Source organism: Hermetia illucens, chromosome 6 (assembly GCF_905115235.1).
Source record: "Hermetia illucens chromosome 6, iHerIll2.2.curated.20191125, whole genome shotgun sequence".
Classification (NCBI taxonomy): Eukaryota; Metazoa; Arthropoda; class Insecta; order Diptera; family Stratiomyidae; genus Hermetia; species Hermetia illucens.
The window spans coordinates 80,543,499-80,561,308 of NC_051854.1; the positions used below are offsets into that span (position 1 = coordinate 80,543,499).

The window sequence follows — 17,810 nt, forward strand, 5'->3', positions numbered from 1 at the left end:
TACATGAAGTCGAGGAAACAATAAAACGAACAGAATCAGGAAAAGCAACGAGACCTTACGACATCGCATCTGCACTATTGAGGAAGCTAAAAAACACCAAAAACATCGTTCCAATATGGAAAAAGAAAAGTAATTCAGCGATCCAGTTGCTCTGGGAGAGTACCGTGAGGATTTTTGAAGGCAATCTTGACAACCGTATTCGAGCGCAATCTAGAACTGCATTCACCATTGCATTCCTGGATCTAGAGAAGGCGTTTGACCGTGTGCCACACGAACTCATTTGGTATGCTCCACGAAAATACCTAGTACCAGAAGAACTCGTTCGCTGGGTTAAATTGTTTTACAACGATCTGAAAAGTAAAATTCGAAGTGGGCGGGCATATCAAAACCGCTTCTTGTCTATGTCGACGTTTATCGAAGAAGCGCTCTCTCACCACTTTTTCTTGTTACGGACACCACTGGCACACCGGACATCCAACGTTTAATGCCCTGTGCACTGCTTTATGCAATTGCAAACAGAATGATAGCCTCATACATGGCCTCAGATTGAATGTGAATAAACTAGAATTGTTGACGACCGATCCCGACGTAGAACTGATAGATTCAAATGTCTCGGATCAATGCCATTAGCCAATGGAGAACTGCGCTATGAAATTGCTTCACCCATTAGTGCCACCTGGACGAAGTGGTGTTCCACAATTGGTGTCCTTTGTCATCGACATATCAATGAACATCTCAAATCCAAAATTTATCGCAGAGTTGGCTGCCCAGCTACAGCACTATGCGGTTCTGAGTGTTAGCCGACTATAAATGACGATGAATGGCGCCTCGCAGAAATGAAGATGAAGATGTTGCATTGGACCAATAGCGTAACACGTCATGATCACATCCACTCCGATATCCACGATTGATATAGGGTTACACTGATCGTAGAAAAATTGCAATAATTGCGTTTCGATGGTCATGTGATTCTAACGAGAAAAGCGACAGCAAACCGTAGTGTTAGCGACCTGCCAGTAAAATAAGAAAAGAAAAAAGTGCGAATTCGCCCAGAGGCAATCGTTATCTCCACTAAGAGCAATTTGTCTTTCGCGGAGATTCTAAAAAAGGAGAAATCTGACCGCAATTTAAAAGATCTAGGAAATGTTAGCAAGATCCAAAGGACCCAGAAAGGCGATATCATGTTTAAGCTAAAAAAAAATCCAGGTTGGGCAAAACCGACGGTTTTCGGACCCAAGTGAAAAAGTCACTTGGGGAGAATGTCACACTACGGACCCAAAAACATGAGATCTACATACAGTGCAAGGATCTTGACGAAGTGACATCCAGAGAAGTAATATACACTACCATAAAAGAACAATTTAAGTTGGAAGAACTGGAAGAAGAAGCCATCGTAAGCTTGATAAAAACCTAAGGTAATACTCAAGCGGCCACAATGCCACAGCTTCATTAGAGAGGTGCCTCATGTTTGGACACTTTGCAGCATTGATTGATCCGATCGATGCAAAAGGTGTGGGGAAAAAGAACATATTGCCAAGGAGTGCAATAGGGGCCCGAAATGCCTATTGTGCGAAGGAAAGGCAGGAAAGGATAACCGGCACATTACCGAAAGTGGCAAATGCCCGAAATTCAGGAAGATGTTGACTGCAATGAAAAAATGAGGTTTATTCAAATAACTCTCAATCATTGCAGGGTCGCTCAGGACTGACTTGAGTAGACCACTTATGAATCTCAGATGGAAATTTCCATCATAAGTGAACCCTAACGAAACGATGACGGTGGTGTATGGGTCACAAACTTGACCGGTGGGACGACAATATGGGCATGTGGTCGCAAGCTCGGCCAATGGTTTCGTATGGGCGAAAACAAGCAGTGTATACGTGTATAGCTGCCGCCCCCACCCAGTCTGTCTGAATTTGAAGATATGTTAGACAACCTTGTTCTCGATGCAAGGGAACGAAGTCCAAAGGTCATTGTCGGTGGCTTCAACTCTTCGGCTCTCGAGTGGAGAAGCAGGGAGAGTAGCGAAAGAGGCAGAAATCTAATAAATACTTTTGACCAGCTGGATTTAGTTTCGACCAATGAAGGTGATGCAACCACCTTTTGCAAAGGGGGGTCTTCCTCAATCGTAGACCTGACCTTTGTCATTCGCACGTTAGCAGGGACTCCACCGGCAGCGATCACCAGACAATCATTTTTGAATTGAGAACGAAGCCACAGGCCATGGAAACCGGATACCTAAAGCCGAGGGCATCAGAATAGTCTGTAAAAGCTTTGGACGAGGGAAGCTTCTTGGAAGTGTAGCCAACGTACTAAGGGAGGCGGCCGCATGTCACACAATGCGTCACCAAGGCATGTGACGCCACCATGCCTATGAGGTGTTTATTCCCCAGTAGAAGACTCAACTACTGGTGGAATAGTGAATTGGCCAGCCTTCGGTCAGCCTGCCAGCGAGCCAGACGAATGGTTCAAAGGGCAGTAGGAAGGAGTGATCAGCGACAAAAGGAGCATGCTTACAAGAAGCAAGAGGAAATCCTTTAAGGAGCTCTGCTCGAAAGTGAATGTATATCCGTGGGGGAGCGCCTATAGAATTGGACGGTTGAGAGGACGGTCATCCTCACAGATCAAGTGCCCTGCTCTCTGTAACGACAATTCCTGCAGTGACCACGGATAAGGTGGTGGAGATCTGCAGCAGAGTAGGTGATAACAAAGCTCCTCGTCTGGACAGCATACCGGACAGAGCCCTTAAGCTTGCCGTAAAATCCAAACCGGAAACGTTCGCTGAATTGTTGCCTGCATGTCCGAGGGGATATTCCCTATAGCATGGTAGCAGAAGCTGATACTGCTGCCTAAGGCTGGTAAACCTCCTCTCATAGACCCATATGTCTTCTAGACACTATGAGGAGAATGTTGGAGCGGGTAATTTACAATAGATTACTCTCCCCATCGTTGAGAATCAGGAAGCCCTTTCAGATCGGTAGTATGGGTTCCATAAAGCCAGATCAACCATTGGTGGTTACTGGCTTGGCCGAAAACGCAATTCACGGAAGGGGCAGTACCAGCAAATATTCTTAAATCATGTACAATGATGTATTTACCCTTTCGGTTCCGAAGGAAGCAACGATGGTGGGTTATGTCGATGACATAGCATTGGTTGTAGTCGGTTGTATACTCTTGCGAAGCAATCAGTGCTGTTAAGAGTGCTGGTTAGAGGGCGCTGGACTGCTCTTGCGGAGGAAGAAACGGAAGCGGTCCTCATCACAAACCGCCAGAAGCGGTCCTCATCACAAAACGCCAGAAGCGAAATTACGACTGAATTAGGATCGGCATTGATCATCAAATACTTGGGATTTATAATAGATACGAAGTTAAGTTTTAAACAACAAGTGCAATATGCATATGACGGGGGATCCGGCAGTATCTCGCATATCATGTAATGCTCATAAAGAAAATCTTACCACATCAAATGCCTAGGTATTCCTGCCGTATTCTTAGAGATTTGAGCAAAGTTCTCCTTCTGCCAAGGATGACCATATCAAGCCCACCGATTCAGCACAATCACTGAGTTCCGCCGAAAACGTGAATCGCAACACTGATGCAGTGCCAAAAATGCAGCGCTCGACGTCGTCAGCTACGTGCTCCCGACGGCTCAGGAATTCGTATAATAGTGTAGCCTCAACATTATCTCAGGAGTCTATGCACCAGGCCTATCAATCTGTGTTGAATTCGTCTGCAATGCTTTCCTACATCAGGGTTGCTTCCACTGGCTCTACACCCCTGATCCAGCAGCTCCCATGCGGCGAATTACGGTCCACCGAGCCTCCGATCCTGTCTCGCTCCATCGCGCCTACAATGGGACAATATCCGCAGCCTCCTCAGCAAATCACGAATCGGAACACAGCCGCCCCACTTTTTGACATCGTTCCTGTCGCCAACGAAACTCCGCTTCCCGCTGCTGCCATATATCTTGGCACTTCATCCATCCATACGAATGGCCCCAAGCTAAAGGTGGCGTCCCCACCTAAACAGCTCTTTATCTCCAGGCTAGCGTTCACAACTTGTACAGAGGATGTTCTGGAGTATATAAAGAGCAAAGTTGGTTCACTTTCTCCTCTGTCCTGCATTAAACTGACAAAAGACACCAACACCGACCAGGTGATTGCATCTTTCAAGGTTACTTATCCACACGAAGTTGACGTCCTCGGCAACCCTTCTTTCTGGCCTGAAGGTGTATCCATCAAGCCATACAAGCGCCCCAATTCGCGGGTAAATTTCAGGGCAAACCGCCTGCCTCGCCGAGCTATATAACTGGATCCATGTTTACTGTCCGTCTGTTTTATCAGAACGTTAGGGGTTTGAGAACCAATCTGGGGGCCTTCAATTTATCAGCGCTGGTTCAGCAAAACCATGCCATCTGTATCTCCGAAACCTAATTGGACGATGCCATATTAAACTCCGAGTTCCCCGAAGGGCACTCCACTTTCCACTATGACAGGGACCAGGATGCATCTCGTAAGTCCACCGGCGGTGGGGTCCTAATTGCAATAAAAAATACACTCCCCGCCGAACTCGTCTTCTCTTCCTCTGGCTTTCCTTTTGATCGTGTTGCTCTTCCTGTCTCCCCGCCCAACTTCCTCCCGTTCATTGTTTCTAGTGTATATCTCCTCTGTGCTAGCCTTTCCCATCTGCATGAAGAATTGTTTGACAGTTTGTCGGAACTCCTTATCACCAGATTCCCTTCCCTGCCTTTCTTCCTTTGCGGAGATTTCAACCTCCCCATGTTCAACTTCCAAACAACCTCTCCCATTCTTCCCTCCCACTTTCTGCCTTCTTCTGGGGAGTGTCGAGGTTGGTTGTAGTGGGTCTTTTGAAGATTTCCACCTCCTTACAAAAAAAGATAGACAGACAAACAGACATCAACTCGATTCTAATAAAGTTTTGTTTCACACTGGATTGAAGGATAAATCAAAATATGTCCACATAGCAAAAAATTACTTTTCAATACGAATCTTTCCCTTATACAACTTGCAACAAACAAAAGCTAGAAAATTATTCTTGCAGAAAATATTGGTTCTAAAATTTGTCATTAATCAGGCAATAATCAACTAAACTTCGTCAACATAAATCCACTGCTACAAAATTCTAGAAACGCATCCTGCAAACAATAAACTAAAACATGCATGACAATGCATTCATCAAGGTCACTCGTGCATACGTTTTCAATAGGACAAAAAACCTGAGTGTATCAACACCCCTGAGTTAATCCTGATGACTAGGTTTACCATGAATTAAACTTTCAGATAATTGCACGGTGCTGGAATCCATGTACACACTGCAAACATGCCACTACATACCAATAGCGAAAAACCCAATTAAAACTTTCCTTTCGCCCAGGATTAGCGGTCGTGCATGTTCGCATAAATTAATCTCATTGTATGTAACTGAAAAGCAAAGTTTCGGTTAGGCATTAACAACTCGATCCTAATTGAAAGGTTACAGTGGCAAGGATACGTGAACACGCTTAAACACATTGGGGGCAGAGATATCTAACTCACAAACAATTTGGTTTGGGAAAATTAACTCGTTGCTCATTGAACGTTTAAGTAAATATGTTAATTGGGATTTCTATATGAATCTGACATATTTTATGACATTGCATTCATAGTAATATGCTCATAAAACATTGAACCCTAAAATCCAGTCTCCCAATTTGTAAACTCTATCAGTAATATATTCATTGCCGATTGAATAAACATGTTGTCAGATTAGTTGTAATTTTAAGTATAACCCCATTAATTATGTCCTCTTCAGACTAAATTCCATTCAGGATCTTGCTGTCACCTTCAGCGATAAGTTCAGTTTTAACAAATATGTCAATAAGGCTCTACATCCCAATTCGAACCAATCCAATTTGCTGCATGTCTTGGAGTTCATAGCTTCAACATTTCCAGCGAATTCCGTATGAATAGTATGCTCTGCTTGTTAAAACCGACTAAAAAGGATGAAGGTACTACGGATTTAACGTGAGTACCTGCCGTGTAGGCATAATCCCACGATCCTCTTCTTATGTGGAGAGGGAGCCCCCAGTGACTGGTTTATACTGAGCGCAGGCTCTGCATTTATAGCAGTCGATGCAAGGCTTCTCTAATACCTTTCCCCCAACAAAAGGGTGCAGCGTGAGAGCTGTACAGTGCAACTACAGGCTTGATTTCATAAGGAGCTCTGCTCACGATATGGGCAAAACTACAATAGCCGTGAAATTCCCACAAGGAAGTCAACCACAAATAAGCGGGCCAAAAGAACATCCTCCAGGGATTCTTGTTGAGCATATGATCTCAGAGGGCAATCCCGGCTCCCATAGTACCAGATAACCTCCGGTGAGGCTTCGTAGCAATGAAATGAGTACCATTGTAGACTTGGGTCAAATCGCCCTCCTCAAGTAGGTGCGGACCACAAAAAAGGATTGAATTTTGATAGTTACCAACGTGCAATGCTCTCATACAAGCCCTTCGGTCTGCCACAAGATTAATTGCCATTTGGTGTAAAAGGCAACGAACATCTAATGAAATGGAGCACATTACAATCAGCAGGAGATTTAAGAGTTATCTTCTGAATATGAATAAGCGAATGGGTATGGACATCTGATGATCGCTATTGTGTTTGCACGCAGTCGAAGGAAGCGTCGACTGCGTCGTCGAGGTTTTCCATCTACAATGAACTGAAATGGTGGAAGACTTCACTACGTTCCTTCGTTCCGGTTGCGTTTCTTTTACTAGTTGCATATCTCATTCCTTCCCTTCCTCCTCTGGTGGATCATAGATTCCCATTCTGGTTCCAGAACTAAACTATTTTTATTCTTCATCAACCAACTTCCCTCTCTCCTTTTTTTATTTATTTTTCTCCTGTAAACTGTGTATTCCCTTAGCCGAATTTCTCTATATAGATTGGCACTTAAAGTTGGCATTCGATGTGTTACTCTTTCAAATCCTCTCTTGGTGGTCTCTCATACCGCACAAACATCAGTGTATCTTTCGAGGACAAGATCCCCTCCGATAGACACTGCCTGAATGTCGGCAATCACGCTTCCAGAATATCTGACCTGTTGCGGAAATCCTTTGACTTTGACTCGGTCCAGCACTTTATAACAATTCTCAATTCGGTACGCTCAATGTTGGTACCCTAACTGGAAAGACCATGGAACTCGCAAGAGCCCTTCGGAAAAGGTGCATTGATATCTGCGCTCTGCATGAAACCCGATGGTCTGGTGCTAAAAGCTGCGACATTGAACGCGAACGCAGTAAAAATGGCTATAAACTTCTTAATTTTGGTAGCCCACACACTCAATATGATGTTGGCATTGTCATCTCAGAGGGTTTAAATGATGCCATTAAAGAAGTCGAACGATTTGATGATCGGCAGAGCGTTCACCATTATATCAGCTGATCGCACTATTCACTTCTTCATCACGTACGCACCACAGACAGGTCGAACTGATGCCGAGAAAGATGCCTTCTGGAAACTTCTCGTTGAAAAGACTTGTCACGTGCCTGCTGACGACAACCTAAATGGTCATATGGGTGAAAATGCAGACGGTACTAGGTGCCATGGGGGAAAGGGATTCGAAGTGCGCAATGAGGGTGTCGAGCGTATAATTGATTTTGCGAAGACCCATGACCTTGTACTTATGAATACATGGTTCATCAAACTATTGTCTCATCTTCCTACATTTTATAGTAGGAACAGTAAAATGCAAATCGACTATATTCTCATAAGACGCCGACATTTCACCACTGTCACTGATTGCAAAACCGTTTCCTATGAGACCATCGCACCTCAACACCGGCCGTTGATTGCCGTCCTGCGAATTAAGCCATCAATAAAACAGCGTGAGGAACACACTGGCCCGCGGCGCATTAAATCGTGGCGATTTGGTAAGAAGAAACGATCTCACTCACACGATTACCGACCATTACGAATGTGGAAGAATCGTGGAACCAAATGAAAGACACAATCCACAAAGCGGCCTCTGCAACCCACGGAGTCACCAAGTGGTACATCAACGGAGATACTGGCTTTGGAATGATGATGTTGAAATGAAGGTCCATGAAAAGAAACGCCTCTACCACAAATTTCTCGACGATAAAACAATTGGCAAATTTATAAGAATGCCAACCGGGAAGCAAAGAAAGCAGTCGCTGTCACCCGAGCAAACCATTACAAAAATCTTTACGATAAACTGGACACTCGGGATGGCGAGAGAGATTTGTATCAACTTGCTAAAAGCCGTAACGAACGTACACAGGATATCGAACACTTCTGTTATGTTAATGGCAAGAACGGTACTTTGCTTACCAACCGTCGAGCCGCAACGGATAGATGGCGAGAATACTTTGAGCAGATTTCAACTGAAGAATTTGCCCATCCTCCACTTCCACAATAATTGCCGATATTTGGACCTGTTCCACCTGTCAGCGCAACTTAAGTCGAGGAGGCAATAAAACAAATGAAATTGGGGAAAGCCACAGGACCTGACGACATCGCATCTGAGCTCTGGAAAGCCCAACACTGTAGCTCAGTGAATTCTTTAATCAGGTTAGTCAGGAAGGAAGAGCACCATCTGACTAGCAAGAAAGTTTCACTGTTTCAAAATGGAAAAAGAAAGGTAGTCTAGCAAAATGTTTAAATTGCCGTCCGATCCGGTTACTTTACCATCCCATGAAGATTTATGAACGCATTCTTGACAACCGTATTCGCGAAATCGTTGAAATAACCGTAAATCAAGCCGGATTTGTCAAAAACTGCGGAACTACTGACGCAATATACGCTGCGCGGTTACTCATAGAGAAACACCGTGAGAAACATCGCCCTCTTTACATTGCATTTCTGGATTTAGAAAGAGTTTGAGCGTGTGCCACACGAACTCTTCTGGTATGCTCTACGACAACAATTAGTGTTAGAAGAACTCGTGCGCTGGGTTCAATATTTCGGATCAATGCTATCAGCCAATGAAGGACTGCGTTATGAAATTGCTTTACGCATTAACGCAACCTGGATGAAGTGGCGTTCCGCAACTGGGGTCCTTTGTGATCGACGTATCAACGAGCGGCTCAAATCTAAAATTTACCGCAATTTCGTCCGTCCTGTCGCTCTCTATGGTTCTGAGTGTTGGCCGACTATAAAAGACAATGAATGGCGTCTTGCGGTAATGAAGACGAAGATGTTGCTTTGGACTAGTGGCGTGACACGTTTTTATCACATCCGAAATGAGGATATCCGCGATCGTTATGGGGTTGCACGGATCGTGGAAAAATTTCGATAGAGGCGTCTTCGATGATATAGTCACGCAATCGTGCTAACGAGAATTCACTTGCCAAGATTGGTTTGAACATCGAAGTCGATGGTGAGCGGCCAAAAGCAGGCCGAAACAACGAATGGGGATTTAAAAGCCTCGAGATTTCACCCAGATCAAGCATTCGATAGAGCCAAATCACGACGAGCCGACCCCGCTTGCGAACGGGACAAAGGCTGAAGGTTGATACGTCGATCACAAAGAACACCAGTTATCGAATGCCGCTTCAACCAGGTTGCGCTAATGCGTGAAACAATTTCATTACGCAGTTCTCCATTGGCTGATAGCGTTGACCCGAGGTATTTAAATCGCTCAGTTCTGGGTAGGTCACCACTACTGCTAACAAAACTGAGCCATTTAAATATTTCGAGTCAATGCTATCAACCAATGGAGAACTGCGTTATGCTCCTCACATAGGGAAACACAAAACCTTTTCCAATTAAAGCGTCAAGCTTCCGGTTTCCCGGCTTGGAAGATGAAAAAACAAGAAGAACAAAAAACAACGTACACAACCGAAGAAATGGACAAAGCACGATACCATCTAAACCATAAAACATCTGAGCTTCGAGATGAGTCAAGTATGACCTTCTTCCAATAGATCCAGGGCACGATAGTCAAAGATATAGCAGGGGTATTTGCAATAAGTGGGTTACCCACTTGCTAATACATGCAGTCCAATCCCTGTTGCTTTACGGATCGTAACAAAATGATCCGCGGCTGACTTCCCTAGCAACTTTTCCCCATGTCGTTAAATTAAATAAAGAATTCATCTAGAGGTCATACACTCTAGGAAAGATATTCGGTCATGAAAGCGCAAGTGGGTTAGAGTCCACGTCTATTATAAGCATAAAAGCCCACATTTAGTCAAAAGTATAGTTAATTTGAATAATAATTAACAGACCTTATATCTAACAATTACATCTGACCAACAATTACTTCCGTGGAAAGTGGCGACCAAGCATACTAGATTTCTTTAAAGAACTAACTAAGGCTATGAATGTGGAACGTGGAATCGACAATGTTGAATGCCGTCTACATGTTTGCCAACCTTTATAAAAAAAAAGTCTCAATCCCAAGCGTGTGGACAGGGTATTTGGCGTGGTTGCTAAGGCTTGTTGGCGATCTGGCACGTCCATGCACTTGCCAAATCTCAACAAACATTCGTAACGCAAACGTGTGGACAGGGTGTTTTGCTTGGGATGTCTCCGTTCGCTAGTACTTGCCGTCGATCTGATGGAGTGTCACTTGCAGCAGGTGCAATCTCGAGCCAACCAACAACTTGCTTGCACGTCTGTAACAAGTGTAATGCACTTGCACACGATGACGATGTTGATACGGAAAATCAAGATAAATATTTGTTGAAGGTTTGGAATTTGCGGCAAATAGCAAGCGTCTGGGCAACTCAAAGCAATATTGAACTCGGAAATGATCATTTATGCGGTTTAATATCCTATGAGCCGACGAAGGATATTTTAGCGTGCATTTTGCTCCATGAACGCAACCAGGACTTTATGCATCAATCCATTTCACCTCTTTATCCGAGAGAAAGTTTTTCAAATAATAATCCTGCAGGTATCGGAGAAATAGTGTAACCCAGGACATATGTACATATTATGTGGATTCAGATGCCAACTATCTACCCACACCGCCAACGCGCCATCGAAGTTGACAATATTGCCAAACTCTATTGACCTAGAATCATTGAATGTTGTGGATATTGCATAGCAAATCATTTTATTCTTAGATGACCCCGAAGGCAAAAATATGTAAACACTTTGACAAATGCAACCCCTACTTCTCTACAAGGGTATTCACTTAACTTTGAGCATAGAATATATAAACACAAAACTTGGTCCTTCAGAGAAAGTTGACCTTTGAATAAATAAGCAGGATGGAAGAGTCGGTGTAGTCTGAATAGTTCAAATGGGCGAAACAGGAGTTGGTGGACCAGCAATCTTTAATTTTCCAATTCCTAGACGGAATAAGATATGAACGAACTTTCACTTATCGAACTTCGATAAAGTTTGTTTTTGGGATATGTCAGCAAAGTCCCGGCCCAATTGATACGGCCTTATGCTATGCTGTACTGCGGGTCAATTTGCAAATTATAGGTACCGCTCCGTTTTCTACTCCGTATTTTACGACTCCACCTAAAACATATGCACAAAAGATAATCAATACTCGGAGATAAAAACATGTTTTTACCACTACGAAATGGAAATCCAAGCAATGAGATAAGCAGATAAAACATTTTACTCTCGTATATGGTAACCACCTGAACTGCACATTTTAGGCATAATTCGTTGATGAAATGTCAATAAGTCCTTGACTTTATGATCTCATTTCAAAAGGAATTTAAATTTTATGACGTCCATAAACTATTTTTAACATTCATTCACAACGTAAATACTCCATGTTGTTAACGAAATTGTGAACACATTACATTATCGTCAAGAGCAAAAAGGATATATGAGTTCACTTTATGTATTTTTCTTCTTTTTCCCCCATTATTTCACACAGGGCCCCGAAGGATGTGTAAATAAACCGTTTTTATGGACAGAAGGACGTGTTAGCCTGAAAGCATCACTTAATAAATCTGCGTATAGACATGGAGAACCAATTTCAGTGACGGTGGATATAAGGAATAATAGTAGGAAATTGATACGTAAAATGAGGGTAAGTTCTTTTGGCTTTCGCATTGATAGAGAAAGAATTCCATAATTAAATTTTGTGTGGTCCATAATATATTTTAATTAAGAGAATAAATGCGAATAAAGCAATCGAAATAATGCGGTTGTTTGGGATCAATTCAATTCGATCTTAGCTCCGGGATATATTGTTTATTAAACTGAATAAAGTTGGAAAATATTCGATTTCTAGAAGACTTTGAACTTTTGATTTTAACTTCTTCAGTGTAGATGTCCCATCTATCCCCTTTTGACCTATTGTGAATATAAAACCATTAGCATCCTTAAATCATCAATAAGAAAATCCCACTCATAAGACGGGTGAAATCAACTGAATATAATCCTGTGAGATATCAATCAAACGGATTATATAATACGACCAATAAACAGGAATTTAATATGTCTGGCCTAAGGGTTATCAGGTTAATAGAAATCGTCTGAGAGTACAAGAAATCCCTTTGTATATATGATTATATAATACATAAAATATATACAATTATAAATAAAATATATGCAATTAGCTTTGAATGACGTCAGTAAACACTTTGATAGGTTGGTAGATATACGTAGCTGCTCCGAGGTGCCCAATTAGCGGTCCCGAGGTTCAAAGCTAGCCGCGCTTCCACATCTGTTCCAAAAGTTCTCGTGGTTGGGTTTTATTTTGGAACGGTCAGATCTTCCTTGACTTACCGCAGATGGTGGGTCTTCGTCATCACCTATCAAGAAAGGATAGTACCACAACTCCCTTAATGAGGGGAACTGGAAGCCTGATTACGACCGGTCTTTCAGTGACACTGTTGCCTTACTCTTCAAAATACGAGAGAGGAAAACTCGGCAGAAAGAAACTAGCCACAAAGGAGAAAGGAATACAGGCTTGCCTGTGAGAAACTTCTCCTCCGCCCAAACCAGGAAAAACGGAAGAAAGGGAAGCTGGTGATGTGGACGCAACTGGTCTAACGCCGGTATGTGGATGCAGATCCATGCACGGAAAGCACTACGAAAGAAGGCGAAGTTTATTGGGAATGAGGACATGGATGTTTCTACACCATCAAGTGTGGCGATTTCCAGAAAAATCCGACTCAAGAAAGCGGAACTTTCGACGGAAGGTGAGGGCAAGCTCGTAACCCCAATGAGATCCACACTGAACGTAGCAAACTAGTCAAATTAACATCCAGCATGCCAAAGCTTCTTTCTGTCTACTGGCGACAAAGCTGTCAAAGTTGCAGGACTGTCCTTATATATTTCTGGTTCAAGAGCCATGGGTTCGTTTTAACAGAATCTGTGGTATTGAATCAATCAAGAGGACTAGAATCTTCTTCGATGAAAGATCCTCTAGACCTAGGGCCTGCGTTCTGATGTCAAAATTGTTAGAGGCAACCATGTTGAGACAATTTTGTTCGCAGGACCTTGTTGCGGTCAAGTGACAATATCAGGTGGTAAGAGGAGAAGCGTCGTAATTGCCTCTGTTTACTTATCCTATGATTCTTTGTGTCCTCCACCGACGCAAGAACTAAGAGATCTGATAGTGTATGCAGGATCAAGTTGCGTTGAACTCTTAATAAGTTGTGATGCGAACCCTCAGCATATTTGTTGGGGCAGTAGCAAATGCAAACTTCGAGGAGAGAAGCTATTTGATTTTATTACTTCAGCTGGTCTGATGACCACGAACGTAGGGCGCGTTCCTAAGTTCGTGGGGTCAAGAAGAAGTAAAATAATTGACCTAACAATCTGCTCTTAAAAGTTGTTAGAGCTGATTAGAAACTGTCGAGTGTTAGATGAAGTTTCACTCTCAGATCACCGTTATTTAGAATTTAATCTGACTATTGCAGGCGAACAGCCTGTAATACAAAGACGGAATCCTAGGAAAACGGATTGGACAAAGTTCAACGAACTTCTTGACGACAAAGTTGAGCTCCCTAGGCTAGTGAGGACTCCTTTGGCGATAGAAGATCAATTGGAAACTCTGAATCGCACACTTTTAGAAAGCTTTGAAGAGACTTGTCTTATTTCCCGAGGCCGACGTAGAAAAACGGTTCCATGGTAGAACCGAGAACTACAAAGCCACAGGAAATCAACCAGATGACTTCTAAATCATGCTTGTAAAAGCAATAAAGATGAAGACTGATTATACTTCAGGAACTCACAGCGTGAATATAAGAGGCTCGTAAAACGTTTAAAACGGGACTATTTTAGAGCACACTGTGAGGAACTAGAAGGTGAAAGGGAGACTTTCAAGTTGTGCAGAGTCCTTAATAAGCATGAGTCAGCCAAGTTGGACTCTCTTAGAAAACTGAATGGTATTTTCACGAACTCCAGGGTTGAGCCTATACAGACTCTCTTGGAAGTACACCACCCGGAAGAACAAGTCTCAGAAGTGGGAAGAAGAGAATTGATAGTTTCCGCAAACCTTTCAACACGAAGTAGTTGCATGTGGAATTGGAACACTGCGAGAGCGGTGTTTACCAATGAAAAGGCGAGCGCTGCTATACTATTATTTGAACACTTCAAGGCACCATGGCATCTACCCAACCATGCCAAAGGTATAGTGTACTTAGAGCAACTTCTAAGAAATATTTTTCGAGAATGTGTTGCTCTGGGCTACGTGCTTTCTATTTGGCAGAAGGTGAAGATACTCTTCATACCTAGACCTCGGAAAAATGGCTATTCAATTCCAAAGTACTTGAGGCAAATCAGCTTAACATCATTTTCGCTGCAATGTTTGGAGAGACTGATTGAGCGTCATATTCGAGAGAAGGAGCTTAGGTTGCAGCCACTCAATGAAAACCAACATGCTTACCAACGTAGAAAATCCTGTGAATCTGCTCTTCACCCTTTGGTTTCAAAGATAGAGGACGCAATTCTGAAAGGCAAGTACACGATGGAGTGTTCGTGGACATTGAAGAGGCTTTTGATTGTGCGCCCTTCCAAATGCTCTGTGATGCCGCCAGAGACCATGCTCTCTGGTTGATGAAACTTTAATTAAGTGGATCTACGCTATGCTAACACAATGATTACTGTGTGCTGAAGTGGGTGTTGATCGCTACCTAACAAAGGAAGCGACGAAACGCTGCCCTCACGGAAGTGTGCTATCGTCACTTCTATGGAGTATGCTAATCAACTCACTACTATGTAAACTGCAAAATCTGCCAATGCACGTTCAAACTTATGCGGATGACGTGGCTGTGCTGGCAGTTGATCGAGCTCTCGGAATGGCGTGTAGAAATACACAGCACGGCGCGTTGTTTGATTGACAATTGGTGTCTCAGGCATGGACTTTCAGTAAATCCAAATAAAACCACAATGTTATTATTTACAAAAAGGAAGAAACTGAATGGTTTTTGCCACAGAGCATTCATTCATTGGGAGAACTCAATCCAGTTTTCGCAATGTCTTCTGATTCTCCGATTCCCATACATCTGTTTGGTAGAAGATATGATGTTATCTTGGAACGAAGAGAAAACTGTGAGAAACCAGAAAAATGCGTGTCAGGATATAATGACGTCTTCTACACCGATGGGTCAAAAACAGAAAAGGGTTCTGGAGCAGGAGTCTACCTCTCGAATAAAAACGAGAAGTGGGCTTTTCTATTGCAACTATACACAACGGCCTTTCAAGCTGAAGTGTATACGATTCTAAGGGTGGCAACCCGGATGATTGATGAGCGGTTGAAGGGCAGGCGCATCTAGCATTATCTAGCGATAGTCAAACTGCATTGAGGGCTTTGAGTAGTCCTTTGATCACTCTCAGAAATGTAGAAACTGAATTCTGTTTCTAGATTCAATACGGTGAAATTACTCTGTGTACCCGGTCATGGTGATACCCGGTGAGAATGATGAGAGAGCAGACAGATGTCATCAGCGTAGTCGGAGTACTTGGGGGAAATTGTCATCATCCATTGAATTCCTCCACATTCCCCGGACAAGGCAACATGAAGAATTTACGCCATCATATGTCGGTATGATAATAGTTTCTCCGGAATACCCGATAAAAAGCAGGTGGAGCGAAGATCTAAACTCCGTGCACTGTTTCAAAATGATCACTAGGGTGTTGATGTGGTCAATGCAAGAGGATCCGGAGCGGAGCATGATCTTCGTCGATCAAATTTTCGAGATGTTCTTTAATGCGTTCCAGAATTATTTTAGCGGGTCCCCTTTGTTGAGATCTTAGGTATTAAAGGTTTTGCGTGTTTCCTATATAAGAAAATTTCTTGTGAAACAGCTGATATGCTCTGTTAATGATTAAACAGAAATAGCACTAATCATCAAGAAATAAAAAGAAACTCCAATAAAAAAACCAATAGCGAGTAGACCATCCACTCTCTCTTTCTCTCTCTCTCTCTCTTTGTGCATGTGATTCGATAATATTCAGCACTAAACCAATTTGAACGCACAGTACAATGCAATGTGCACTAAGATTAGAGAAATCAATAAAGGGGAAAGAGGTGATTACCATCACAAGCTACATTAAATACTAAGGTCAACAGTAACGTATTGCAATCCCGCTGAATAAGTAGACGAGAAAGCGTAGACGAGTTTTAAGGAACTAAAAATTGGTGGTCAAAGGGTAGTATAGAACCCCGGGCCAAACGTGGATTGGTACCCACGATAGAGCATAAAACCTGGGAAACGCCTGCCAACTGCTCTACTACTAAACCCTGTCTCCACCTCCACGTGGTGACCGCTGGGAGCTTTCTTAACGAAAAGCTGCAGACGGAGAAGGATGAAGGCGAGTCTCCGGCGCCTAAAAACGGGACAAATTGTACCAACTGGTCATCCAGATTGGGGTTTGGATGGGGCTGACTACCCTACACGGAAAAAACTTGTTACGAAACCACAACAGGAGCCTTGGACTGGATGGATTTTACAACGAGGAACCCGGCAACGAAAAAGGAATAACGATTGGCGCATTTTCTCATGGAACGTGCGCTCCCTGTACAGAGACGGAGCTGCCAAGCAACTAGCCGATACCATGTCCCAATATAGTGCTGATGTAACAGCGTTGCAGGAGATGCGTTGGACAGGGATCGGTTTCCTGGAGAAGAGTCGTTACACCATACATTAAGCGGCCATCCAGTAAACTATGTGCTCGGAGTAGGTTTCTTAGTCAGCGAAAAAATGAAACCTACTGTTATAGGCTTTGAAAACATAAGCGAACGGCTATGCACTCTGCGTTTGCGAGGCAAATTTAGAAAAAAAGCCCCATTAACTTTCACGCCCCTACAGAAGAGACTGCAGAGTCGGAGAAGGATACCTTCTACGAGTCAGTAGAACGAACCCTCGAAGCCTGTCCCAGATATGATATCAAAATCATACTTGGGGATTTTAACAGCCAAGTAGGGACCGAGCCCGTATTCAGGCGATACGTTGGCTTCCATAGCTTACATCAAAATACAAATTAGCATTGTCACACTAAATGGTTGTTGAAAGTACTTGGTTTGCGTGGAAAGCGGTCCACAAACATACGTGGGCCTCTCCAGACAGGACCACTTTCAACTAAATTGACCACGTATTGATCGAACGCCGCCATCTCTAAGCCTTGATGAGTGTCAGAACATATAGGGGGCCAATATAGACTCGGATCACTATCTCGTTGACATGGTGCCCCGAGCTCGAATAACAACACCAACCAGAATCCCCTCTGATAATCAGATGAGAGTTAACACTGAAGCCATCCACAGCACAGCCCTCCGCAACACCTATAAAGGGGAAATGGATGCCGCAATAACCGCAATCAACAGAGATCCTGGAGATGAAGCATCAATAAATGATCTTCAC

At 43.2% G+C, this 17,810-nt stretch overlaps 2 protein-coding genes across 3 annotated transcripts in view; one reads left to right on the forward strand and one right to left on the reverse strand.

Annotated features, from left to right (window-relative positions):
- LOC119659615 overlaps positions 1-17,810 on the forward strand; it is a 331,014-nt gene that overhangs the window by 287,080 nt on the left and 26,124 nt on the right. The window contains exon 9 of the mRNA XM_038067791.1: positions 11,870-12,025. Within this exon, the coding sequence (XP_037923719.1) occupies positions 11,870-12,025 (156 nt within the window). The remainder of the gene's footprint in view (positions 1-11,869; positions 12,026-17,810) is intronic.
- The window catches only part of LOC119659619 (sex-regulated protein janus-A-like), an 87,169-nt gene that overhangs the window by 28,733 nt on the left and 40,626 nt on the right, over positions 1-17,810 (reverse strand). The window lies entirely within an intron of this gene.